Source organism: Molothrus aeneus, chromosome 3 (assembly GCF_037042795.1).
Source record: "Molothrus aeneus isolate 106 chromosome 3, BPBGC_Maene_1.0, whole genome shotgun sequence".
Classification (NCBI taxonomy): Eukaryota; Metazoa; Chordata; class Aves; order Passeriformes; family Icteridae; genus Molothrus; species Molothrus aeneus.
The window spans coordinates 2,713,033-2,740,319 of NC_089648.1; the positions used below are offsets into that span (position 1 = coordinate 2,713,033).

Sequence of the window (27,287 nt, forward strand, 5' to 3'; positions counted from 1 at the left end):
AAAATTGATTTGAGGTATAGCTGGATTTATTTTTCAAGACTAAATGTTTGCCTTTCCCTGCTGCCACATGCAGAGTAGGGCTTTCCAGATTTCCTCATCGGGACAGTTTGATCCCCTTGGATGTAATCTTGCTCAGAAGTGCACTTACCAGCTCAAGTCAGAACAGGAATTTAAGAAGCTTTTTGTGTCAATGACCTGCCTTCCTACTGCTCATGGGCTTGGACACAGTCACCTTGCTTGGGATCTCATCAGTGTCTCAAAAGGACCAGCTTGTGCCATCATGGCTTCCTGAGAGGCAACACAGGTAGGGGGATTTGGATGTGTGGGACATCCTGCCCAGGAGCCCCTGGCTTCTCACAGAGCTCTGTTTTGGAATGGCTCCCACAGGACACAGCCCTGCAGTGTGAGTGCCCCAGGCTGCAGCCAAGCTTGGTCAAAACCCTTCCTGAAACAGATGGAGATGCTGCTCTTGAGGAGTTCAGGTGTCCCTGCTCCTTGGACTGTATGAGGAGGGGGGCATGGAAACTCTGGGATCCAGCTCTGTGACAGCAATCCACTCACAGCTCCTGTCTCTTCTTTCTGGCCCTGGGCTGGGTTTGTTTGCTGTAGGGTCATGGAAAATCTCAAGTCTGCATCTAAACTAAACATGCACTCTTTGTCTTAGTGTGATTTGAGGTGATAAAACCTGACTTTTGCAAGTTTAAAGCTAGGGAAAAGTAGGGAGCATTTATCAGCAAAATCCTTTGTAACACAAACCAATATTTAAATTCAGGCTCGATATTCAAAACTGAATGGCTCATCCCTTTCTAAGTGAGGCCAGCACACTGGTAGGACTCATTTCCACACATTTCTGGGGGAAAGATAAAGCCCAGGAAGATTAAAAGATTCCAAGAAACTGTTAGCAAAGATATTTATTTATGTTGTCTTTATCTTACACATTTAGGACCCTCTTTGGAGATAACTAAGGTGTCATTTCTTGTTCCTGGCCTCTTCTCAGTGTGTAGGAACAGGCAGGTGGGTCAGGGTGGTAGGTGTGCCCTGTGAAATCCTTAGGGTAGCTGTAGATTTACCTGGAGTATCCATACATATTCCATTGAGTAGGGAGCTTCAGAAGAGCTAGAAGTACCAAATTCATACCCTAGATGTCAGTAAAAGAAAAAAACATTAAAACCCATTAAAAATCATTTTATGAAAGTCTGTGAATCAAGCAATGGGTTAGCCAATTATTCATAAGATAATTCCCTATATGGACTGACTGTTGGAGTCCCAAGTTTCAGCTCAATCAAATTTACACAGCCCAAGTTATAACCTCTTCAAGATGGGGATTGTAACAGGAGCACTGACAGACCAGAACTACTGTGCCTCTTCAGTAACAAAAGCTCAGCTACCTCACTCGTGCTGGGGCTGCTGGGGCTGCAATAATTAAGACTGTATGGATTTGCATTATAGGTCAGGTTCTGGGAGGTTTTAAATGCACATAGTTTAAATCACGTTGGCCTGAAATGTAGCATAGAAACGCTCAGGGGCAGGTCACGTGTTTACTTATAAAAAGACATAAATATTAAACCTACAATATGACAACTAAGTAAGTAGTGCAAACTAAAGCCCGTTTGGCTGAAATCAAACATTTGATTAAAAATGAGATTTTTTAGTAATGCCTTCCTCTGCCTGCCCACACACAAGCAAAACTCTTTGTGTGCTTCACGGGAGGGTTTTTGCCACTTCAAAGTCTGTTCCCTGAGCACTTGGTGCCATTTATTTCACAGTGATCCCCAGAAAGCGCAGTCAAGGTTCAGGGCTCCATCGTGCTAGGTGCTGTGCAAGCAGAGGCAGGCTGAAATCCCAGGCCTCGCTGAACAACCCATGGAAGAAAAGTCTCCCCAAGTTGAGGGTTTTACTCCAGGTCCTGCCTAGGGCGAGGCGATAACGAAATCTTTCTGTCACCTGGCGCTCAGATGTCTGTGATCCTGCACAGACTCGCTGCTCTGTGTGCTGTGCCTGCTAGTAAGAGCTTGCAAAATCAGAGTTTATTTTGAGCCTTTATTAAAAAAGGGGAGAGGGGAAAAAAAAAAAAAAAAAGGAAAAGGAGAAAAGGCAAAGCAGTGCACCCAAGTTTCTCCTGCGGGAATAGCAATGCACGTACTATTTCTAGAACGTGCAAGTACTCTGCTCGTTCACGGGAGTCAGCCTGGTGTGATAAGAGTTCCACCCACGGTGCCTCCGCCCGACGGAGGCTATCGAGGCGGTGTGGGAAAGCACCCGTGCGATCTGCCTGCCGTTACATAACGCACCCGGCGCCGGGAACTGCCAGAGCTCTGGAATTTGTGTTTGGTCCTAATGTTCTGTGGTGTTGGCAAGTGAGATTCCTGCTCTGAGTGAGTGACAGCTGGAGCTTCGAAGCAGGAACATTTGCCCACCAAAGTTGCTGAACTCACCCACTGCCAAGTCTGTCACTGAAGCAGCAGATAGGCAGGGACAGCAGTGCGTGGCATGAACGGTGCCACGCTCCTTTGCACCTTCAGCTCCCAGCCCCGGGTGCCTGCCTGAGATGGAGGAAGGCCACACTTCTCAATGTTGGTTTTATGTCCCTTCCTACAGCAACCTCTAAGACTCTCCGGTGCTTGGATGTAGGGAGGACCATGCTGTTTATCAGGCAGAGAGCTGTGTATGAGGAAAGGACAGATACATTTCGGCAGATTTAAATCTTAGACTGATTCTTACAGCATGAATGTTCTCACCTGGGCACCCTGTCCTGCTGCTGCAGGTTCCTGTCATTGCTGTGGGACAGGGATGGGTGCCCACCGCTGTTCTCAGCTGCTCCAGGGCATGAGCTGGTGTCTCAGGGCTCTGGTTCATGTGGGACAGCCTGGGGCGGGATGGGCACTCAGCTAATGAGACAGACCCTTCTCGAAGGTTAGCTTCCCCTTGGAGGCAGCCTGAAACCCACCATGGCTCTGATTTCAGCGTGTACCTCAGAACTTGCTGAGCTGTAGGGCCACATTTCCCCCAGCTGACTTTGCTCTGGGGCTAGGAGTCCGTAGGCAAGGAGCAGCTGATAACATGGCCAGGGTGACAGCAGCTCCAAACGCTGCTGCAGCAGCACGACTGCGAGGCATGCCCTGCAGCTTGGACAAAGGGCTGTGCAGGGGCAGGAGGTGACACAGGTTTGTGTCAGTGCACAGAACATGATCTCTGGGTCGTCTACTGTGCTGGCCTGGGTTTGTTTTCACCTGCCCTTCCAATCTGCCCGGGTTTCTAGGTGTTAGCAGCCAGCACTTGGGCATTTCTCTCTGTGTTCACCTGCCACTTGCAGTGGGTTTGTCAGCACAACCCAGCCAGGGAAGAGCGTGCAGGAGGTGCAGACAGGGCTGGAGATGCTCGGCGTGTCACGGAGGTGCTGGGGGGTGGCAGCAGAGACGCAGGAGGTGCAGCCCGTGGGGTGCATCGCCCTTGCTGCGCAGCTCTCCCGCGGCGCTCCCAGCCCCGGCTGTGCCCTCTGGCCCCGTCTCTGCCCCCGGGGCTGACCCCGCTGCCATCACCAGCCTCTCCGGCAGTGCCGGGGCCATCCGAGCCCCCTTCCCGCGGGTGTCCGAGCCCAGGGCGCTGGCGGGGCTGCCCTGTCTGGGGGGATGCTCAGCCCGCATCCCTCCCCGCAGCGCCCGGCTCAGGCTGTAGCAAACTCCCTGGCAAGAGCTGTTTGTTGACCACATTCACGTTCAGAGCCCTGAAGCTAAAAGCACTTTACACCATAAAATAAAAGCACTGTCTTTTTTTCTAAAAGGTTACGTCTGGAGGCCACGCTGCTCATACTTCATACAGAAAACTACTGAAAGGGCTATGAAATCCTCTATGATTTACACTCCCTCTCAGTGCATTAGGATATAGATCTACTCGACTCTAAAAATACTGTGGAGTTTCTAACCGACGTGAATATATGTGCATTATTTCAGAAAGTCTGTTAGAAAACTTGTCAACACATTATAAAGCATAAACCAGGACTTGGCCATTAAATACAGAGATCAGAGACAAAATGTATACGGCAGGAAGTACCGAGAAAAGTCCCTCCATTCAAAAAAAAGTCTATTAGCTAAAAGTTTACACACAATATACACCAAAAGGTTTAGAGCGAGACCGTGGACCGCAATTACAAGGCATAAATGGAATCAGTAGGGGCTTTACAGTCCCCAGCGCAGTTAACTGGGCTGCCAGAAAATAATTTTAATATTGTCATAATTTATTACCCACCGAAAGCCACATCAAGGATTGTAAATACAGTCACTTTGTGTCCACGACTGCTCGTTAAACAGCCTCGTTCCCTTCCCCTAAAAAATACAATGAAATAAAAACCCACCTGCATTATTAATCTGCGGTCATGCCGTGTTAAAAATGTCTTCTCACTCCTTTTCTTTCTTGAGATTTGTTATCTCCCTCCAATCACATGACAATGCGAAGCGCTGTGGGGTGGGGTGGGGGGGTACAGGAACGAGGGGGAGCCAGCACTTTTGCGATCAAATGCTAATATTAATAATTATCCAGCCAGGATGAAATATTATTTTTAAGGCAGCGAGTTTCCATTTAAATCGAGGCATTTTTACGGTGCTGGAATTAAGGGCATGCTGATGGTAAGAACATCCTCGCTGCCATTCATGAAAGCATCTGTAAAATTAGCTCCTGACTGTAGGTTTTGAGATGCGATCTGGGAAGTCACCTCTGGAATCTCAAACACGGCACGATAATGAAACAGATTTAGTTGTCACCAAGTGCTTAATTTGCTATGATTTTTAGAAAAGAAAATCAATGAACGATGCCTGTGATTGGGAATAAGCACAGGTAGGTGTTCTGATGCAGGTTGGCTTTAGAGAGCGTAATGAATTGTAATTCAGAGGAGTGTTAACTGCGAACCGCAGAACCTTTCAGGGGTAATAAAGTCATTACTTTTTACATTGCAGCCACCTTCAAAAGCTTTATACGTGCCATTAGATATAAATCAAGCCCCATATATATATATATATATGCATCTCCGGTTCAGACACACTCGCCCGTGTGCACGCCTGGCAGGGACATGTGCACGCCTGGCACCGCCAGCCCTGCGAGCGGCGTGAGCCCAGAGCCGCCGCTGGTGTCACCTGCGCTGGCTCCCGGCGCCGCGTCCCGCACCCGCTCCCGCAGCCTCCGCGGGGCGCATCCCCGTGCCGCCGGAGAAAGGAGGGGAGCGGGGGCCGGGGGGGCCGAGCGGCGGCGGGCGGAGCCGGGGGGCGGCTGGCGGGAAGCTGAAACCATCGCACGGCGGAGCGGCTCGGCCCCGGCCCCCGGCAGCTCCGCCAACAGGTCCCCGCCGAGCCCCGGCCCCGCCGCCCCCTCGCTGCCCCGGGCGGCCGCGGCTCTGCCCTAAGGCCGAGTCTCCCTTAGGGCGGCGGGCAGCTCCTCGTTCCCCCCGGGCTCTGGTCGGGCTGTCCGCCGCCGTCCCGGGCACGCTTAGCCCCTCGCACTCCCTTCGCAGCCGCACACCCGCTCGCCTCCAGAGCTTATTTCTACCGCAACCTGATCCCTCCCGGCGCCGGCAGCGTCCGCCTCGCTCCGGGTCCTTTCGGCGAAGTTGCAGCCGCTGCCGCCGCCGCATCCTCCCAACTCCAGCCACTTCTCGGTGCCCGCTGCCGCCTCGCCTCCCCCCCTCTCCCGCCCTCCCCCGTTGCCAGCCCGCTGCCCGCGCCGCCCCGCCGCCGGCAGCCCCGCGTTTCGCTTTCGTTCAGAGCTCGTGGCTGCGGGTAGGGCTCGGAGCGCCGCCGGGGCACGGAGGGGGGCTCCGGGGCTGGCGGGCGCGGGCAAAGCCGCCAGGTCCCGCCGCCCTCCGCTCCCGGCTCCTGCGGCTTCTCCTCCCCTGCCCGCCGCTTCCTCGCCCGCCAAACTCCGCTCGCCGCTCCCCCGCCCGCCCCGGGGCAAGGGCCGCCTCTCGCCGCCGAAGTTTCCCGCGGCCCGGCCCGAGCCCCCGCCGCCCCCCGGCTCCCCGCGGGGCCGCCGCCGCCGCCGTCCCCCGGGGACGGGCCGCAGCTCCCGGGAGGAGGGGACTCGGCGGCTTCGAGGAGGATGGGGGGGGGGCGAGCGGGGAAGCCGGGAGCCGGATGCACCCCCCCCCGCTTGCTTTTTGGGTGGTCTCCGGTCCTACCTGGCTTCCCCCAGCTCCCCCACCTCCTCGGCACAGCCCGCGGCCAGCCTGCCCCGCAGCCCTCTCTGCCCGGCTCTGGCTTCACCGATGTGTTTGCTTTTCCAGCGGGGGTGTGCGTGCGAGAGCTGCCGCTGCCTGCCTGCCTGCTCGCTCGCTTTCTCCCGCTCCTTTTCCTCCCTTCTCTCTCCCCGTGTGCGTGTTCAATTTCCCCCCCTCGCCCCTCTCCGGGGTCCCCTCTTGCACCCGCTCCTCGGCGGCCACTCGCGGCTCCGGCCGCCGCCCCCTCCGCCCCCGGCCCCCCGGCTCCATTCGGCAGCGTGCGCCGGGCGGCCGGTGCGCCCCCCCCGCCGCGCCCCCTCCCCTCTCCCCCCTGCGATCACTGTCCATTGGCTTGTCCTGCTCTCTTTTTCATGTCCAGCCCCTGATGAGTGTCCATTGGTGTTGCCTTCGCCTTCCCTCCTCCCCTCTCCCCGGCTTGCCCTGCCCATGTTTTGTATGTCTCTGTCCATCCAGGCTCCTGACGTTCAAGTTCGCAGGGACGTCACGTCCGCACTTGAACTTGCAGCTCAGGGGGGCTTTTGCCATTTTTTTCATCTCTCTCTCTCCTTCTCTCTCTCCCTCTCTCTCTCTCCCTCTCCCTCTCTCTCTTTTTTTTCCTTGCACAAAAAAAAAAAAAAAAAAAAAAAAAAAAAAAAAAAAGCCATGACTGCTATCCCACAATTCATCTTCCCTGCGCCATCTTTGTATTATTTCTAATTTATTTTGGATGTCAAAAGACATTGATGAAGATATTTTCTCTGGAGTCTCCTTCCTCTCTAACCCGTCTCTCCCGATGTGAACCGAGCGACTCACAAGCCACCGAAGCCACCAACCCACCATGTCGCGCCGCAAGCAAGGCAAACCCCAGCACTTAAGCAAACGGGAATTTTCACGTAAGTAACCCGGAGAGCAATTTATTTCATTTCCCCTTCACGGATTTAATTTTTAATTCGAGCGAGAGCAGGGAAAAAAAAAAAAGTGAGAGGGAGTGAGCGAGTCGGGGAAAAAATGAACTCAGCGCCGGCTCGGGATTCTCGGCATTCCGGGTAATTTCTCCCTCTCTAATTTAATCACCTTGATGACTTTTCTTCTCTTTCTGCCCGTGCCCCTCGCTCTCCGGAGCGCACTCCGCTGCCCCGCTCCGCGCTCGCCTCTCGCCTCCCGCTCTCCGCGCTCTTTGGCGGCAAGAGCGGCAGCTCTCGCCCGGCACCGGGAGAGGCGCGGGCGAGGTGCAGGGCTGCCGGGGGCACAGCCGGCCGAAAGTGGGAAGAAATTCCTGCGGGAACGGCGGGCTGCACGCCGGACACCGCGGCGGCCGGGAGGGCGGGATGTGCGGGCGAGCGGAGCGCGGAGAAAGTCCGGCGGCCGGAGTCCCCCGGGCTGCCGGCGGGCTCGCCCCCTCGCCCCGCGGCGCCCTCCCGGGGGGGCCACAGCCGAGCCCAGCGGGGCCGCCTCCCTTTTGTTTCCGCCGCGGGGCGCGGGGTGGCCGTCCCGCCGCTCCCCGCCGCCCCGGGCCGGCGCCGTGCGGGGCTCCGCCGCCCCGACCTCGCCCCACGCCCGCCCCGCCGCCGCTCCGGCTGGGGCTGGGGCGGGGGACGGCACCGGGCGGCGAGGGAGCCGAGCCGAGCCGCGCCGCGCCGGCTGGGATTCCCTCCTTGCCCTCGCCTCGCGTTCTCCCGCTCGCTTACTATTTTTTGGAAGATTTTCAAAAAAAAAAAAAAAAAGTGGAAGTGGATTTTGATTGGGAAAAATCTCGTGTCTGAATGTTTACAAGCACCGCGTGTGCGGGGAGCCTCCTGCCAACAAACACAGGCGAGAGCGAGCCCGGGCTGAGCACACACGCGCGCTCACACACACACACGCACACACACACGCGCACACACACACACACACACACACACTCGCACCCTCACACCCGCGAACGGCCCTTTCTCGCCGCCGCATTTCAACCCCAAACCAAATCCGCTCTCCCCGGGAGAGAAAAAACAAACCCCGAGCCCCACCACACCGTTCGCAACAAAAACTCTCCGGCTCCCTCCGTCCCTCCCTCCAGCCGCCACCACACACACCAGGGCTAGATGCAAGATAAGCGGGAGCGCTCTTTGCACAACAAAAGGCAACTCGAGCTGGAAAGGTTTGGGGCGAGGGGGGTGGGAAGGAAGGGAGAAAAAAAAAAATCCTCTTTTCCTCGGGGTGAGCCTGGGGGAAGGGGAAATGCTGCATGCTTTTCCTCACTCCTTTCCCTCACTTTTCTTTATTTCTTCCTTCCTCTCTCTCCCATTACTCCCGGCGGGTTTTGTTCTCTCCCAGGGATGGCAGAAAACCCAGGGCCGTTTCTTCCTGCCAGCCATCCCCGGCTCCTTCGGCGCTTCGCAAAGCCCCCCAAACTTTCCGCCGCGATTTCTCTTCCCCCACGGCCGCCCAGACATTGCGGCCAGGTTCGCACATGGAGCGAAGGAAGCGGCGCTGGCTCTTTGCAGGCGGCCGCTCCGCCGCGGGCAGGGCCGGCCGGGGGCTCTGCCTGCCCAAAGTTTGCCCTAAAACTCGGGGTGTGTCGGGGGCTCAGCCCCTCCCCCCGCCATCTCTTTCCCCCGATACTTTTCGGGGAGCCTTTTTTTTAAATTTTTTTTTTTTTGTTTTCATTGCCTGGCTAGGGATGGGGTGCAGCATCACTGGCATATGGGGATGGGGCCCCCCCGGAAATGGGGGGTGCACGGGGGTGCTTTCCCCGGGCGGCCCTGGAAGTGAGGTGCGGGGAGCAGGGATCGCGGCGGCAGCGGAGCAGGGGATGGGGGGCTCCGGCTCGGCCCCCGGGGCAGCGGCGGCGGGCGGGATCCCCGCAGCTGCTCCCGGCCGAGCAGCCCGGGCCGGCGCGGAGCGCGCCCACGTGCGGGGCGGGAGCGGCGGCCGGGCCGGGCCCGGGGGTCCCTGCGGCCAGAGCCGCCCCGGCCGTGGGGAGGGGGCGTGGGTGGGCCGGGAGCCGGGGGGGAAAGGGAGGCCGGGCCGGGGGAGCGGCGCGCCGGGGATGCGGCGGCGGGGCCGGGGCCGGGGCGGCGGAGGCGGCGGGCGGGATCCGTGCCCGCTTCGGTCGCTAGGAGGCACAGCGAGATCAAACAACCGGGCAGCCCCGCGAACTTGAACCTGGCCGGCTCCTCCGCTGCCGCCCGGCCGGCGGGAGGGGGAGGGCGCCCAGCTCCCTCCCTTCCACCCCCCCCACGCCCCCCTCCCTCTTCTTCTTTGTTCTTAATTTTGCGCGGAGTTTGCTTGCTCCGGGAGGCAGCGGGGGATGCTCGCCTTCCCCCCCCCCGGGTTTCCCCTCCCTCCCCATAACGTGTTGGCGGTTCCCATTGTAGCCCCAAGTCTCCCTTTCCTCGCACCGCACGATCCGAAGACACAAATTTGGGATTAAAGAACCCTTCTCCATCCTTCCCACGGTACGGTGCGGGAAAATGCCCCGGCAGCGCATCCCGCATTGCCCCGCGGGCATTTCTCCTCACCGTACTGTGGCACCCCCCTCCCCGCCCCATCACCCCCAGTACCTCCTTTATCCCGGCACTCCAAAATCCATCCCTCTTTTGCCGGTGCGGTTGTTTTGGTGGCTGGGAACAGGGGGAAAAAGGGGGGAGTAGGAGGGCGAAGGGGGAAAGCTGAAAAGACATGTTGGTGGAAGGGCAATTTGCATGAAAAATAAGAGACGGATGATTAGGGACCCAGGCAGGGAATTTTGATTGCCCCAGAATTAAAAGATGCATCCTGCAAATCGGAGGCAAGACCAGGTGAAATGAATTCTGGTGTTTTCTTTGTACTCCCGGTATTTTATATTATGTTCTAAAAGTAGCAGTAATAATAAAAAACATATTTTTTTGCTGGCTCTGCCTCCATCAGGAGCCAAATGTTTTGCAGCTAACACAGTGCCAGCCGTATTTCATACATTGGTATATAATTCTTGTTAATTAGCAATAATTTACGTTAAGAGCATAGAAAATGTTGAGGTTACAGGTTTTATATCTGTACATTTGATCATCTTGTTATTTTCAAGAACTTTGCCTCCTATAAAATTAATTAGGTGAAATGTGGAGGTGTAATCAGCAACCTCTGAATTACCACTTCATTTCCTGGTTTTGATTGTAAATCAGCCCAGTCCGTACAGACTTTTAGCAAAGTCTATTTTTGTTCGGTGCCACTTTTAACTGTCTGGTGTCGAAGCAGCGGGTTACCTTCCCCTGCTAAATAATAGTGACAGCGTCAGAAAGGAATCAGGCCGCGGGAAAACATTATAATTGAGTAATGATTATGCAGAGCTCCTCGCTAAGCCAGTTGCGAGGGGAGCACGGGTGGTTTTGTGTCTCTTTGCTGCGGAGGGTCGGTGAGCTCGAAGTTAGGTTCGCAAAAATACCTTTGTCTGCGGCGAGCAGCAGCGAGCTGCCGGTGGGATTAGTCCTGCAATAATTTACTCCCTGGGTCCGAACGCCAGGAACGGCTTGGGGAGGAAAAACGCCGTGCCCGGCAATCCCGCAGAAACACCCTGCTCCTGTGGCGGCTTCCCGAGGAGCAGCGTGAGACGCACGTTGTGCCTCCTCTCCTGCCGGTCTGCAAGTTTAGGAGAAAGCCCCAGCGATTAAGACATTGTTTTTATTAATACGAATGTAACCTTCATATTCCTGTGGCTGACCTTACGTTAAATTAGAAGTAGTACTAGAGGCAAGAAATGATGGACTGGATCCCTGTGTCCTAGTTGGAGCTGAGGTACGGCGAGGTAGTGTGCTCTTTCAATATTATTTTACACAGCACAACTGGGAGCTACTCCAGATCTTCCTCCTCAATATTCAGCCTAGGTAGGGTTGAAATAAATTTAACCTGAGTTCACTGGATTTTTGCACTTTATCAAAATCAGTTCCAATATTGTGCAGTCAAATTAAAATCTATTTTTTGATTCTCTGTGGCTTTAAGTTCATTAAATGTGAAATTGGCAGCCAGCTAAAGAAGGTCAGGCTGATTAACTGTTTAGGAGTTGTATTCTGTCTCTCTTGTGTTACCTGGCAGTGTTTTGAGGTGGGTTGTATTTGTAGTACCCTCTCCTCCTGCTCGCTGCTGTTAGCGTGCGTGTTGTGTTGCGCAGACAGAGGAACACCAACACGCTGCTCGTATTTATTTTTTTTTCCCCCCTCGTGAAAGGCGATGGCGGTGGAGACTGCACAGAGATTGCCAAGGTATTTTTCTGCAAATGTAACGTAAAAAAAAAAAAAAAAAGAGCCAACAGAAAAGAGAGCCGAGTCTGCCTCGTTAAAGCATCCACTGACGATTCTGTGAGCAGAAATAGCCTCATAATGAAGCTTTTTGGAGCTCATTCAGAAAATTTGTCAACTTTGACAACATTAGGCAAGGTATTTTGAGTTTAAAGAAGGCGCTTCTCACTGTTGGGAGGAAATGTGGCAGTTGCTTGGCCAAGCTGATTTTTAGATGCTGAAGGCCATGAGTGCTAACATGTTCAAGATAATTTAGGTATTCCCTTATTTCGGGATTAAAAAATGCTAAATGACTGATCGCCTTATTTCCTTAAGCACTAAAAAATACCCCATCCAGCTAATATCTCTGAGTGGGCTTGGTGGTGAATTTGCTGTTTATTTGGATCCTGAGGAGTAGCTCAGAAGTGAGCGGTGCCTCCCCCCACCCCGCAGGCATTTCTGCTGCACTTGCTTTTTATCATTTCGGTTTTCTGCCATAGATACTTATTTATTTATTTGCCTCATACCCTCCCCCTTCCCCCACTGCCCCCCCACTTGGTGTATAACTACTGCCTTTAGGATTTTTTTAAATTGGAAGCGGCAAACGGGCCGATGGGGGACAGTGACACAAATCCGTGCATTTACGTCTGCACGTGTGTTCTGAGGGCTGGATGTGCCCTGCGTGTCGGTGCCTGGTGTGCGTGTGCCCATGCAGGCTGGCTCTCCCCCCTTCTCTCTTACACGCACGCGTTCCCTGCACGGCCTGTACGGGGAGTGTGCAGTGTCTGTGTGTGTTGAAACACCTTCTGTCTACACTGTATTTCTGAATTTTAGAAACTGGGTCTTGTCTGGCTGGTGGAAGATACACACCCATGCGTGTGAGAGTGTGTGCAGTGCTTTTAGCCTTGAATTCATGTACATAAATAATACATCCAGCAATAAAACACCACATTCCCTTCTTGTCGTAGTACCACAAGAGTTTCCCAGTGTGTTCTTGCAGCCTATCCATTTAATTTTAGCACCGAATCGTTCAAGGAGTCAGAAATGTGCCCTCGTGTAGGAGCACGGAGACAGTTGCGGTGCTCTCCCTCTGAGTTCTGCGTGCTAGGGCTGCTCCTGCAGGATCTCTTCCCCTGTCCCCGGTGCCGTGCTGACAGCCGTGTTGCATGGCTTTGGCTGGGGGGAGCGGGCGGACTCCAGAGCGGGGTGTAATATTCATGAAGAGGGGGCTCGGCGCGTTCCTCCCCCCGCGCCTGCTGCCTTTCCCGGGAGCTCTAACCATTCTCCTTTTGTTTCTCAAACTGCAGCCGAACCTCTTGAAGCCATTCTCACTGATGATGAACCTGAACATGGCACATTGGGAGCTCCGGAAGGGGACCACGACCTCCTCACTTGTGGCCAGTGTCAGATGAACTTTCCGTTGGGGGACATTCTTATTTTTATTGAGCACAAACGGAAACAATGCAATGGCAGTCTCTGCCTAGAGAAGGCTGTGGATAAGCCACCTTCACCCTCACCAAGTGAGCTGAAAAAAGCGTCCAATCCCGTGGAGGTTGGCATCCAGGTTACGCCAGAGGATGACGATTGTTTATCAACGTCATCTAGAGGAATTTGCCCTAAACAGGAACATATAGCAGGTAAATTAAAGCAAGGAGAAGTGTTTGCGAGTTTATTTCCGTGTCAGTCGCACCGTAGCGTGTTGGCAGTGGCGCGCTGCGGTGTCTGTGTGTCCGGTGGGGGCCGGGCTGTCCGTGCCCTCCCTGCCCGGGTTAGCGGTGTTTGCCGGTGCCCGCGCGGCCGCGGGAGCAACAGGCACGTGCCAGCCGGTGTTCCTGGCCGCATTGTTCGAGGCCACTCTGGTGATTTGCCTGCATTGTAGGCACTGTCTCCCGACGGGTGTCAGCCTGCCGGAGCGCTGCGGGAGGAGGGTTCCGAGGCTGCCGTGAGGAGCTTTTTGAGTCTTGGGCAAAGTCAGGGGTGAAAGAGTTAACCGAGCATCCGCCAGCCTTGGTTCCATATTGGCTGTCAGCGTATGGACTGTAATTAAACACAGCCCCATGGCAAAGTGACACCACCGACCTTGACTTTAAGATGCCATTTTCGACTGGCCAGGCCAGAGTAGAGAGGGCAGTTGCTGAAGCGCACAGACATGCTTATTCGAAAAGTTTAAGGGCATGTTGGAAATTTCAAAAGGTTGGTTTGACAGGAAAGGCTGCTCTCTGCAGCCTGCCTCCTCAGCCAAATGATAAATGCTTCGCTATGCTCTCTCTTGTCTCTGATGTGGTTTTGACAGATGTATCTTGATTTTGTTTGCGGTTTACACAACCACATGTCAGCCGTACAAATGTCCAAGGCAGAGTTCTGTTTTGTGCAACAAACAATATGAAATGTAATTTAAAAAAAGAAAAAAGGGTAAATAATTCCATTTCATAGCATATTTTTTTTTTCTTTTTATAAAATCAGAAAACCATTGGCTATGCAGATATTTTCACAAATGAGGTTAAAAAAATAAAAGTGTACCATGTAAAAGAAAATCCCAGAGCCCTGGGAGCGTAACAAGGCACGCTCTGCTTTTAAAACCCTACTAGTAAACAAAAGTACTGCCCATTTGCAGTGAGGGTTTCACATCACTTCAAACCATGCCAACGCTGCCAGTCGAAAAAGGCAAGACCGCAGCCTATCGACCCCAGTGAGTGCCTGAACCAGCTGCAAACTCCCCCTCCAGTGATGTTTGGGATGTGACACTGCCTGTACCTCTCTTTGGGGAGCCCACAGGACCGCTTGGGGTTGTTGGAGGCGCAGTACATCATCACATGATGTGCTGGAGCTTGTCTTGGGCTCGCTTTGGCCACAAAGTTAAACCATAATAGGGCAGTAGGCGCTGGGAGGTTCAGCAGGATCCTCCGGCAGCCTTCCCTGGCCTCCAAGACGGCCGCCAAACTGTGCTGGAGAGCTGCAGCTCTGGAGGTTTTGTGGTGGCAGCAGATCCTATCGATGCATGGCTGTCTGTCTGCGCACGTGTCTGTGCGCCGAGCCATGTGTGTGCACACGCAGACATCATGTGAACAAATGTGTGCTCTTTCTGCAGAGTAATCAGTCTTTCCCTGAAACCTGAATATCTCTACATGTAAGAGGAAACAGGCTCAGCTACTGCTAAGCCATATTTTGAATGAGACTTAACCCCCCTCCAGTAATTCCCCATATTGCACTTCCCAGACACGGATATTAAAGGTGAGGTTTCTTTCCCAGAGTGGTAGAGGGCAGTGCCCATTTCCATGTGCTGCCTGCGATCTGACGGAAAGCCAACAGAAGTGTAGGGTGTGATTAATGAAGCAGGAGCCTGGCGGAAGGGATTTGTAGTCTTCCAAGCTCTGGAGCCATACTAAATCACCAAATATGGAGGAGCGCTGGTATGATGTAACGCTGTATTTACGTACGGCGCCGCTCCGCTCAAAAGACAAAACACAGTATCTGTCAAGCAAGAATTAAACATGCTGTCGTCCCGTGGTCCCAGCTCGGTCCCTGGGCTGGAGGGATGGCCATGCTGAAGAGTTCTGCCCGAGGGGAACCTCCTCTGCTGAGGGTTTGCTCTGGCACTCACTTGGTGTGGGAGGCTCAGCAAGCCAAGTGTGGCTTTGGCGTGGCGCAGGTGACGCGAAGCGAGGAGGATTTGGGCTGGCGCGCCGTTACGGGGCTGTTAATTCAGAAAGGGCTGTGGTTTCACCTGGCTGTAAATGCTTCTCTGAGCAGAGGCAGTGACTGAGGAGGGGGCACAGTGGCAGGGCCTGATCCTGCTCGCTTGTACATGTAGGTGGCTTGACTGGGAGCAGGCTTGGCACCATGCGGGAGGGTCCACAGAGCAAGCCGTGAGTGTGTCCTGAGTAGGGATGGAGTTGTGGTTGTCAGGACTCTTCTGCCCCGAGGTTTCTGGCTGTGGTGCTCAGCCATGCCTATACAGATGGGAGGTCCAAGATCACAGCACCTCCCTGGCTGGGCTGGCGCTGAGCAATGCTGGGGTCCCTTGGTTCTCTTTCTGTTGGTTGGAATGCAGCCTGGCTTTGGGAAAGGGAGAAGGTGCAGCAGGAGTTATGGGGTCTTGCACTGTTCCTCTCCTCTCCCTTTTCAGTTGGAGTTCAGATCTCTTGTGTCACAAAGTGTGGTGATAGCTGGAGTGACCCATTGCTCGTAGCCAGTAGTTTGAGGAGTCCAGCAGTAAAATTTCCAGTGAAGGTCTTGGAGCCTGAACTGTGAAGTTCAGGCTTCAGGAGGAGGACCCCTGTGAAGAACCTCAAAGTCTTCCAATTCAGCTATTTATATCTGATTTCTGTGCAAGAATGCAAAATGCAACATTTGAGTGTGTAATTAAGGAAAAAAAAAAAGATAGAGGCTGCCTTTGGAAAAATACACAGAAGTTGGGGAAGTGATTCTTTCTGCTAAGAGACCAAAAATACATATTTTGTAGCAATATGAAAATGTTCCCAATTAGTTTTGAGGATGGAAGAAGTGTTCCAGGTTAGGTCTGGATACAGAGGTGCTGTGGGTGAGCTCTGGGTGCAGTTTTTTTCCCTGCCTGCAGTTTCCTGGTCAGTATGTTGGGGTGTTACAGTAAAAGAGAATCGTAAGTAATGGTTAAAGATGTACGGAACAGCAAGGAGGCAGCGACTCATTCAAATGCAGGGAGAAATGTCTGTTTTAACTGTCCTTAAGCTGCTCTTTATCTTGCCATTTTCCAGCGACAGGGCTGAGGACAGGAGCTTATATGTGCGTGTGCAACCTGTGCAGCAGCTGTGGGATCCATACAGGTGCAGGCATGTGTCCATACCTGGCTCTTCCATGTGGGTGTCTGCCTGTGCACGGCTCTGCCTTGCTATAAAATTTTGAGTGATGCTGATCCAGCGCCGGAGCTGAAATGCCATAAATTTAACTGAAAATTAATAGGATATGTTGTGTGGGTCCAACGAGGCAGCTTTCATCAATATGTATGTCAAAGCCTCACCACCAGATACCGGCAGCCCGTGATTTGCAGTGAGGGCGACGGCAGGGCTTTAGTTATCCGCTCTCGTATTTTACAATAGGGGGAAATATTAACTGAAGTATCTGGAGATCAGTGAATGTAAAATCGCTGCTCACTTATTGAAAAGGCTGAGGAAATATTTATCGCCCGCCCGTGTCAGGTTTTGGTGGTTTGTTTGTTGGATGTGTGAATCCGAGGGAATTAATGAAAGGTTGGGGCTGGGGTGAAGGAGGATCTTAAATGTTACTTGGATGCAGTTGGGGGAACACTTTGGAGTGCTGCTGTGAATTCCCCTGTATGATGCCGAGCGTGGATCCGTGGATGCTCTATTTACTGTACAAAGAGGGGAGGAGGAGGGGAGGTCATTTTTACTGCTCGAATCCTATATTCTCAAGCTGCTTGTGACATTCAAATTAAACACGTGGGAAAATAATGTAAGAAATCCCTCTGTCTGCTGCAGTCGGGGGAAGGTGAACGTCATTTGGTACTAAATTTGAGACTGAGTATTGTTTGATTATTACAGTTCTTGGGAAGTAATGTCTTTAAGCAGAATCTTTTTGGGGCTGTTGTTAGTAGTTGCCATTATAACTCTATGGGTTGTGATTGTCGATTCCTTGTTTTGTTTTGTTCTGGAGACAAAAAAATACTGCTGTCTGCACCGAACAGTTAGCATTGCATCTGGACAATAAGATGAAAGCTTAAAAATAGAGGGGGGGGGAGGAAGGAATATGGGAAGATTTTGAAGTCAAATTCTATCTGCTTTCCCCATACAAAGAAAGAGAGAGAGCAGGCTGGGTAAAATATTGCAGACAGGAAAAAATAGTGAGGGTGCTACCCAAAGGCTCCCGCTCCCGAGATTTGGAGCGCTGCGTACAAGCTGTATTTGTAAATAAGACAGAGAAAGGTTGTGAACCGGCAGCTTGGCTGTTTTGTCAAAGTACAATGTCAGAGAAACTCTTTCTAAGACAAATTGTAAATAGAAGTGTCACGATGATTGCATGATTGAGCTCTAGAAGTGTCTTGCAATTGTTGGCATTGTCAGAAGACTTTTGAAAGCTTAATTAAAGGCGGTGGCCTGTGCGGCTGTGAAATTTACTTCTGGGGGGGGGGGGAATGTAAAAAATGTAGGGGATCAAAAAGTTGCTGTAATGCTGCTCGTGCAGGGATACAGAGAAGAGTCAATAGTTTCCCTGCTTTCCCCATTGCCTTTTATAAATAACGTTTTTTGAAGAAGCAAGCACGTGACACCAATATCATCCTTTGTACGAGGTAAAGATTGTGTTAGTTTTCCTATTCCCTGCTGTTCCAGACAGTTAATGTAAAAATGGGTCTTTATTGGAAACACAAATATGAGTTCACTCAAAGCACAGAAGCAGGGTAGAAAGTTTTCCTCTGCCTTCCAGGGGAGCATCACAGTGTTGTGGTGCCCTGAATATTTCTGCTGGGCTTTTTTGTTTCCTGCAAACCAGATCTTCTGAGAGGATGAGAAACATATTTTGTGTTCCTTCTCCTATTGCATGAGACACTGAATTGTGGAGCTGTCCATGAGCAGAGGCATCACTGTATCCAAAATGCTGGTGGTTCAAGAGGCAGCTTGGTACACGTTAAGCTCCATATAGATCTTGAAAGGTGCACGTTGGCATCACGTGCCCAAAGCTTTGGAAATCACGCGCGTAATAAACGCGAGGCTCTGCGCCGACAGTCCCAGCAACAAATGCTGGGCCACGGAAACTGAGGCAGGGAGTAAATTAAACACCTTCTAATTAGCCCAATGGGAGAAGTGAAGTCTTCTCCAAACATTCCTATAATTTGGTAATGCCTCTTTTAAAGAGGAGGAGGCCTATTAGCATCGCCCCGTTTTGTATATGCAACCCTCAGCCCACGAGCTCGCTCCTGCTTCATTCAAATAATAAAAACTATTAAAGAGGCTTGTGAGGCACAGTCAGGCAACGGGAGCCTCCAGTTGTTTGCCTGCATGCATCCTCATTTGGACAAAATTTTTTTTGGACAAAATTCCCTTCAGGCTTCGGTCTGTTTTTATATCCACTAGTACCAGCTTTGTGCAGTAAAAGGCATTTAGCATCAAGCTGGACATGGCCTGGCACAGTGCCACTTGTGTTTTGTTCTGTTTTTTTTTTTAGCTAATCGCTGAGGATCTCTCGTTACCTTTCTGCTTGTTGTGATTTTGTTCGGGTCATGATGCTGCCAGGGATGTCGTGAGTCCAAGGAAGGTGTCTTGTCCCAGTGGCAGGCATTTGAACGCAGCTTCCATCTGGGAGCGCTTGGTTTTATGTGTCAGCTACTGGGGTACTGCACAAGTCCATAAAACAAATCAGGTCCGTGTATTTCAGTGTATTAAGTCTTACATATTTGTATGTTCATGCTAGTAGCATGGTCCTAAAATTAACTATTGGGTGGATTTTTGTTTTGTTTTTCCCTTGGGCTAATGAACATAATTTTGTCTCTCTGTGTACATAGACAGCAGCTTCAGCCTGACGCCTGGTGACGTCGGGCATAGCAGGTTTGGGCCCATGTAGGTAGTACATGGATTGCTGTGATTTATGGCATACTTTTAAGAACAACAGGCACATTAATGGACCCACAAACCACCCAAGCAGTTGGGATGATCTGATAATGAAGTTCCATGAAACACAGTTTGCTCAGGAGGGGCCCCTATCTTGGGTGTGCTTTGCTCCGCCAGATGTGGATCAAACTCTTGCAGGAACTGGACTGGTGGCTGTGGACCCCTATGGATGAGCAGACCAAGTGCTGACATTATTCAAACCTTCCCGTGTTGATGCCAAATGCATTTTAAAGCCCATAAACATCCTCCCCCTCTCTAATCAGGTTTAGTATGCAACGCATCCCGCACGGGGTTCAGCCAGTTTGTTTTCCAACCTTTATTGGCCAGCTGCACTCGCTGTGCATCTTTAAAATATTTCAGCAAGGCTTTTTTTTTGCTCTTCCATCACCGAGGCTGGTAACTTGGTGGCTCATTCTTCATTCGGAGGTGGCATTGCCTGGGGTTGGCGAGGGAAAGGTTTGCGGTGTGGGGTGTGGCGAGGTCAGCCCCGATCCCAGCAGGGAATTTGTGTTCTTCATTTGCCTTTACAATCGGAGCACAGCTACTGTACCTTGGAGCAGCTCTCAGGTGTGAGCTCAGATGGGCGCATGTAAATGTCCTGTCAGATGCAACACAGGAATATTAATGTTTCCTCAGCACCACGCTATAATAAAGCTGTACACAGCCAGCTTAATATGCAGCCGGGCTGGGGAATTGTATAAAACTTCGATAGCCCAGTGTGAATGACAGCGGTGGAAAAAAAAAAAATTCAATATGCCACAGTTTGCATTCTTGTTTCCCTTTGATCTAAAGCAAAATGAAAACATCCTCTCCTCTCCCTCCTCGTTCTGAATAGGTGTCCTTCCTCTGCAAAATTGGATAGTAAGTAAGAAAAGAAGACAAAGTACAGGGCACGGTGCTGAATTATTTGAAGCACATTAACTTCAGCCCGCTGGGGGATGTAATTTTTTCAAGTATTAGCAAACATTTATTTTTTTATACTCGGGATTGTTGGCATTGCTTTTCGTTCTTTTTTTAGCATCTGGGTCTGGTTGAAACAAAGAAAACAGAGCCACCGCAAACAGGGGCTGGAGCCCCTTTTGCCCTCTGGCTTGGGCACGGCTCAGGCTGTACACCCTCCTTGCAGAGGTTTCATTTGCATCTTCTTGTGTGTTTGAATCTTCAGCTCCATCCAAAGGTGTCTGCTTTTCAGTGCGGTTGTGTTCGAGGATTTTTAATAATGTGCTCATTTAACTGAATCAACAGCTGTCAGGAGCGGTTGTAGTAAATCCACAAAATGCACAAAGAAAAATACATACGTTCCCTGAAACAAAACACTTGAAACAAATTGGCTGCCAAAAAAAGCTGCTGAATTCTGGGTTTGCAGACAGTGCACCAAAGTGTTTCTTCTCTCTGCTTTCCCCGGAGACCTCTCCCCGCTTGCCTGCTGCAATTCTACTGGAACTTTTTACCTGAACAGGTTGCTTTTAAAGAAAAAAAATCCTATCACTTCCCCATCTGGCGGGTACAGAACTCAGCTACAGCTCAGATTTTTTGTTTTTCACACTAAATAGCTGAGACACCAAGAGTGGGGCAAGAGCAAAAGCCAAATAACTGCATTGCCGGCAAGGCAGGAGGCTCAGTATCCCTGGGAAATAGCTGTCAGGAGAAGCTATTCCTCTCTGCCCTTCCAGGCAGGCGTTGTCAGGGTGCTGCAGAGGGTGCAGGATTCCCCCTGGAGGGGCTGTGCTGGTGGAGGGAGATGTGGGGAGCTTTGGTCAGTCAGAACCAACGACTTTCTGCTTCCACCCTCCCCTGCTTTGCCTAAATGCTGAACAATTACACCTACAATTTGATCTTAGCTGCAGATAGAAAAACCTCTGCCTAAATAAACAATGGAATTACTGCTGAACAACAAAGGCTCAAAGAAGAGCCCTGCCTTTAGTGGTGTTATTATTGTTGTTGTGGATAATAATATTATTATTACTATTGTTATTATTACTGCTATTACTACAGCTATTACCTCTTTAAAATTATGCATTGCAGTTCCTCGTTCCTTTAGGAAGTGAGGAGTTTAATTTTGCATTAATTGCTTGCTTAATTGATTTATCAGGTAGGGAAATAGAAAATGCAAAAATACAAATGTGTTGTATTGTACCCCCCCCAATATTCGCAACAATTAATTTGTCACCCAGCATTACTGTGCTTCAGCGTCACAGCTGGGGTTTTTTTTTCAGATATTGAATGAATCATCTGGGTTTTGTTGCATTTTAGCTGCTGAGTTTATTCTTTGTGGAGTAAGAGAATTGATCAGCAGAAGTGTCGTTCTTCGGGCAGGGCATGGCGAGCGCACGGAGCATTTACTGGGTGAGGGTGGCCGTGGGGCTTTTCCCTGTGTTTCTCTATTACTGGTGCTGATTTTCATGTTTAGGGAAGAGTTGTTGTGCAATGAGAAACAGTAGTCCAGAAGCCTTGTTCTCTTTGAGGAGCTAGAACACAGTGGGATGCATTTGGAAAAAGAGATAGAGGCTGTATTATTTTGTAATAAACTATAAACTGTCCTATGTTAAATTTGTGTTACGTTAGAAAAAATCAATAAGGAAAAATTAAATTCTGATAAAGATACTCTTGGATCTTAGAAAATAACTGCTGTCCTTTTAACTAAAACATTTGAGGAGCTTCAAAGAGTATGTATTTCTTCTGATCTTAGAGCTGTGTGACTGGTAGCAGGGAAAAAAAAATCTTATTCTACATACAAGTGGATTGCTTAACAAGTCGGCACAGACACATACTTGTTTGTACCATAGAGATAAAAATTCCTGTATAAAAATAATTCAGTTGCTGACAGCAGGCATTGTGCTGGGGCTGCCTCTTTTGTGCTGGCCGGGGGTCAGGGACCACGGCTCCCACTTTCTGCCGGGGGGGAGGCTGTCACGATCGCTTGCTGGAGCCTGGAAATAAGTTAATTGCTTTATTTTAGGGAATGCTCAGAGCCCAGTAGTGTGGTTTTTATGTCTCTGGAAATAGAGAAAAAAGTGGGGGGAAAAAATCTCCTGATGGGGGGACATGACTTGAAGGCAGTTTGGGAGACCGTGGCCTTCAACAGCTCGGCGGCCCAGCAGTAGTTTCTAAACTTTTGTTTTGAATCTAATTCTGATTTATGCTGTCACATCCCATACTGGCCTTCCCCGGACTCTTTTTGTGTGAAGTAATGTTGGTGTTGGGGGGGAATTGCTTAAAACTGGGGACTCATGGCCAGTCCAGATGTTTGCTGCTGTGGCTGTTGCACGGTGCCGGGTCCTGTTGTGCCCAATAAATGTAAAAAAAGCGGGGCATTCGCACAGCTCTGAGCATCATCTGCTTTGCTCTCCAGGGGTGCAGGTAGCATAAGCCATGAGGTCTGGGAAGGCTGGTGAGGTGGGAATAGGAGTTACTTGACCATTCATCCACCCTTCCAAGTCGGGGTGCCGGGGAGGCAGCCAGCGCTTCCCCCCCTGCCAAGCTCCTCCTGGGATGGCTGGCAGCAGTGTGTGCCCTGCTCTGTGCCCTTTGGCACGGCTGGATCAGGCTGAGAGCAGAGCCAAGCTGGGAGCGATGAGCGGTGCCCCCGCAAACTCCGCAGGCTCGGCGGCCGCAGCTCCACTCCGGAGCACCGTGACTTTCGCTGTGCCATGCTCCGGTGCCGAGGTCTTTTCATCCCTCCCTTTTAAACCCAGCCAGTCCCTAAAATTAATGCTGCTGCACTTTGATGAAAATAATGTTTTTATAATACATTTGCTGTTTACATGGAAGATGTGACTTGAGGGGAAAAAGGCTTTTTTGGAGGGTGGTGGAAATCTTGTTAATCTGCTCTCGGAGAGCGGCACACAATACTGCCTATGAGCAAGTCTGTGCTGCTTTTGATAAATTACCATGTTTAGAGATAGGTTTGGCTCTTAAGGGCTTAGTTTTCTGAACAAAGTCCATAACAATGTTTTCTGCCTCTGTTTGTCTCCAGCCCCTTTGGCTTGACTCGGAGCCCTGTGTTTAGTTGAAGCTCCGTCTGGAAGATATAACAATTTTGCATTAAAAAAATAAGGAAATCACAGGAAGAAAAACCCTTTTGCTTTTTGGATGAATCTTACTGATAATTTGCTAAAGCTCATTTGAATTTTAAGCACTTCTTTAATCTTCAAAGGCTAAATTGCTTTATGAATATGCATGGTGTGGGCAGACTTTAGTTCATTACCTAGTTGTAAATTCTAATGACCATTAGGTCCTTGCAGTAATTGCGAATTGTTTTGCATTTTTGATTGGCCTATTAACATGTGCATTCGGCACACATCAGGCCAGCCTGTCAGGCTGCTGAAGGAGAAAAAAAAGGTGAAAATTGTTTTATAGCACCAAGATTCTTAGATTTTCAATCTTGGAAAATTGATGATGTAAAAAAATTAAAGCGGTGTTTTTTCTTCTCAAGATTGAAAGTTCACCAAGAGATTTGACATATTTAATTTACATGATGACTTTGCACTCCTTCATTAATGCAATTTGCATATGAAGCTGTTGTTAATCACTTTTGATCATGTTTTGTGTATTAGCTGCCTCAGTGGCTCTTCTCCCTCAGATGCTCCAGTAGAAAGCAGCAAAATGATGCATCTTCTTGCCAAGTTTCCTTTAGTGAATTGAGGAATTAGGAGTCTAACCTTGAGTAATTAAATATGTTCTATCAGTTCTCTTTTAATGTTAAGTACACTTGGTTGGAAGTGTAGAAGGAAATTGTTCCCATTTGGGGGAGACATTCCTTTAAAAAATAATCCTACATGTGTAGATAGAAAAGAATTATTTTCCCTGCTCTGGAGATGCCAGGGCCGGAGGGAGAGGTGTCAGCAGGGCAGGATGTGGCGGAGCCTGGTCCCCTCTCTGCTGTGACCAGTGTTGGAAGCAGTGCCCCAGGGCCTATCCTGGGCTGCCTGGGGCTGCAGAGCTGCTGCTGGCATTGGGGTGGTGGCCCTGCCTTCGGGGGACACAGGGCTGCAGAGCTGCTGCTGGCATTGGGGTGGTGGCCCTGCCTTCGGGGGACACGGGGCTGCAGAGCTGCTGCTGCTGCCATTGGGGTGGTGGCCCTGCCTTCGGGGGACACGGGGCTGCAGAGCTGCTGCTGCCATTGGGGTGGTGGCCCTGCCTTCGGGGGACACGGGGCTGCAGAGCTGCTGCTGCTGCCATTGGGGTGGTGGCCCTGCCTTCGGGGGACACGGGGCTGCAGAGCTGCTGCTGCTGCCATTGGGGTGGTGGCCCTGCCTTCGGGGGACCCTGCACAAAGGGCAGGGAGTGTCCTGTTTGTGGCACCAAATCCTGCTGCTGCCTCTGCTCCTCTTCCACTCCAGCCTCCCAGTTGCCTCATCACAAGGAAGGGTCTTTTTCTGCTGCCTGTCCGGGCAAGGTGTTAATCATCCAGCCCTGGCAGGGGAAACTGGGAGCAGCCTGGCTGGGAGCCTGCTTGGCTCTCATAACCTGCCCGGGCACCCATGCCCAGGCAGTGCCAGAGGCCGTCTGCCACCCCTCCTGCCTGGCTGGGGCTTGGCCTGGTCCCTGTCCCCACTGTCCCCTGTCCCTCAGGCTGGCAGCACCTCAGTTCCTGGCTGTGGGATCGGGCCCTTGCTGGTGCTTCCTCCCTTCGGCTGTCCAGCCTTGGTAATTGACGCTCAGCTTTGGTTGGAGAGTTTATCACTGGGTACGGAGATGAATCGGAGGGGTGAAACAGATACCCTGATTAAAGGAACTGCTTAATGAAAGAAAATAAACGGAGAGGGAAAAGGACCGTTCTGGAAGGAACAGAAGTATAATTTTAACCTCAGAGGAGACCTGCTGCTGCCCTTCCATGACTTCCACCCATACCACGCTAAAAGCGTGGTGCAGTTCAAAGTTGTTAATATTCAGCTGGGAAACAGTATCCAGAACACAAATAAATTATTAAGTGCATGAACTTTTTCGGCAGTAAGATGAACTGATGGGGTCCATCTGCGAGATCCAGGGGCTTTTTATTTGTGTGTGTTGAACGATTCTGCCCTCTCCGACTTCATAGCCTTTGGTCCCTGGCCAAGTGCATGCATAATTGATTCCACACGCGCTATCATTTTCTTGATGTAATTGCTTTAGTAAGATATGTTGAAATCTAATGGATAATTTACTATATGAAAATGACAAAAAAGTAAACGTTCGTGTTTTGTGCGGAGAGAAGAGTGCCCAGGTGACCTGTGTGGTCACCCACATGAAACCCACGTGGACCATCTGCCACGGGCAAAGATGGAGGCAAATTGCTGGAGGAGTTCAGAATAAACTCTGGAATGAATTGGAGTTTTACAACACAGGTGAAAGCAAAACAGTGGCGTTGTTTGGAAACTTTTATTTTTTCTGGAGTGATGACTTATTTGCTTTTCTGATTGCCAGAATGAGAACTCGGGAAAAAGTTCTCTGCAGAAGGCAAGGGGGTAGTATGTTTAAAAACCAGTGTGTCTTGGACTTGCTGTCCAGTGCTACAGAAGGTCCTGGCACTGATGTCTTGCCTGGCAAAAAGATGTACTCTTCTGGCTGCTTAAATAGTGCACCAAATTAAAATCAATGCATCAGTTGGGCTGAGTATATTTTTAGAGATCTCGGAAGTGTAAAAATATCAAATCCACCTATAATTCCATGCCCATCAAAAGGAAAACGTTCCACTTGAAAATTTGACATCACATTGGTCTTTAAGAAATTATTTGTTAATTTCATTTCCTTTCCCCCTTGCTTCCCAGTCCTGAAATATTTTGTAATCCTTTCCATAATTTTTAAAAATACACTTTTGAGGTGGTGTAGACACAAAAACGTTTTCTTATTTGCTTTCCCCCCCTGCCGTGATGTTTTCAATGTACTAAAAGAGGAAAAAATATCCAAGGCAAACCCACATAACTGTAGCAAAACTGTTTCTGAGCAAGTCATAATAATGAACAACACATGATCTGAAATGTGATCAGCAAACATATACTTATGCCAAGGAATTTTTGCCATTCACATACCAAGGTTCTGTAAATCAGTAAACCGCGGCAGAGGAGCCCCCTGCGCGGCGAGGGGAGGAGCAGGAGCCGGAGCAGGATGGGCTGCCCTGCAGAGCTGTCTTGTTACAGAGCAGGGAATGGGAACAAGTTTTCTCTCTTCCACCTTCCTCATCTCCCTCTCAATCCACGCACCCATTTAAAGAGGGAAAGTGCAGCCTGAGCTATCCTCAAAAGCAAAAGCAGACAAATAAGTAGCAAAGGAATGAAATTTCATCACAACGTGTTTTATGGGATTTTTTTTTTCCTTCCCCCACCTCCCCATCTTACACAGAACCAAAATGTAAATTACTTTCTGGTCCTAATTGGATTTAATTATTTCTTTAGGAGAGGATGGGTGGGAGGGGGTGGGAATGGCACACAGCTGTCCTACCAAAACAAAGGAGCCAGAAAACCCTCACTTTCCCCCATGTTGGCTAATGAACGGTGCCGAGGATTCTAGTGCCGGCGAGCAAATGGAGCGCTCTGTAACCTGGGGAAGGGGTAAGCGCTGTCGGCAGCCGGGAGCATTCGGAGCAGGCCAGGCTAGCTGTTAGGAAGTGCACTTCAATGCTGATTTGTGGTTTCCTATTAATTTTTGTAACTGCCCTGTGTTTTAGAGCACCCAGCCCGGGTGCTCCCAGCCCTCCCCTTAACCCAGGCCACGTTGCCCAGATGCCTCAGCCCTGTGGTGAGACCCACCCTCAGTATTGGGCTCTGAATCTCTCCGGCCCCGCTCACCTGGGAAGCAGCAGCTCCCTGTGGCACTGCTGGGAGGGACTGGGAGTGGATTTGGGTGCCCTGCTCTTGGTGGGGTGTTCTCTGTGCCCCCCAGCTGGGGTCTGGGGCACTCGGGTGCCAGCAGTGGGGTCTGGGTGAGCTGATGCTGGCACACTGCACCCGTGGATCTCCAGGAGCTTTGCAAGCTTTAATGAATGCGACCACTAACGTGATTTATTGTGCGATTCATTATTGGTATTGGAGGGACTGTATTCTTATTTTGTCATTTGCTGTTAAAATTAATACACTCCATGCTGGCTATAAAAGTGTATTTGCATTTAATTGCAAGTCAGAATGAATTAGTGGATATGATTTAAACCTGAACTCACTCCCTAAAAAGAAATCTTCGGTGGGGAAGGAAAAATCGAGCTCTGTGCTGGATTTCTTTGGTGGACATGGGGATGGAGACAGGAGTCGGGGAGAGGAGGGGGCAGGCGGGGGATTGGTTCTTTTTTGT

General features: G+C 50.8%; 1 protein-coding gene and 1 long non-coding RNA gene across 5 annotated transcripts in view; one reads left to right on the forward strand and one right to left on the reverse strand.

Annotated features, from left to right (window-relative positions):
• Nucleotides 1-893: 893 nt before the first annotated feature.
• LOC136555145 (uncharacterized) lies at nucleotides 894-4,239 on the reverse strand. The gene is made up of 2 exons (XR_010783431.1): nucleotides 2,436-4,239; nucleotides 894-1,138 (listed from the first exon to the last, which is right to left on the reverse strand). It is a non-coding gene; the product is annotated as an uncharacterized lncRNA (long non-coding RNA).
• Nucleotides 4,240-6,524: 2,285 nt separating this feature from the next.
• The window catches only part of BCL11A (BCL11 transcription factor A), a 75,124-nt gene continuing 54,361 nt past the window's right edge, over nucleotides 6,525-27,287 (forward strand). For 2 of the 4 annotated variants that reach the window (XM_066546035.1, XM_066546036.1), the window contains exons 1-2: nucleotides 6,526-7,095; nucleotides 12,735-13,064. In XM_066546035.1, the coding sequence (XP_066402132.1) occupies nucleotides 7,041-7,095; nucleotides 12,735-13,064 (385 nt within the window). In that variant the 5' untranslated portion in view covers nucleotides 6,526-7,040. Of the gene's footprint in view, nucleotides 7,096-12,734; nucleotides 13,065-27,287 lie in introns of all 4 variants that reach the window. The other 2 variants (XM_066546034.1, XM_066546037.1) reach the window with 2 other exon arrangements.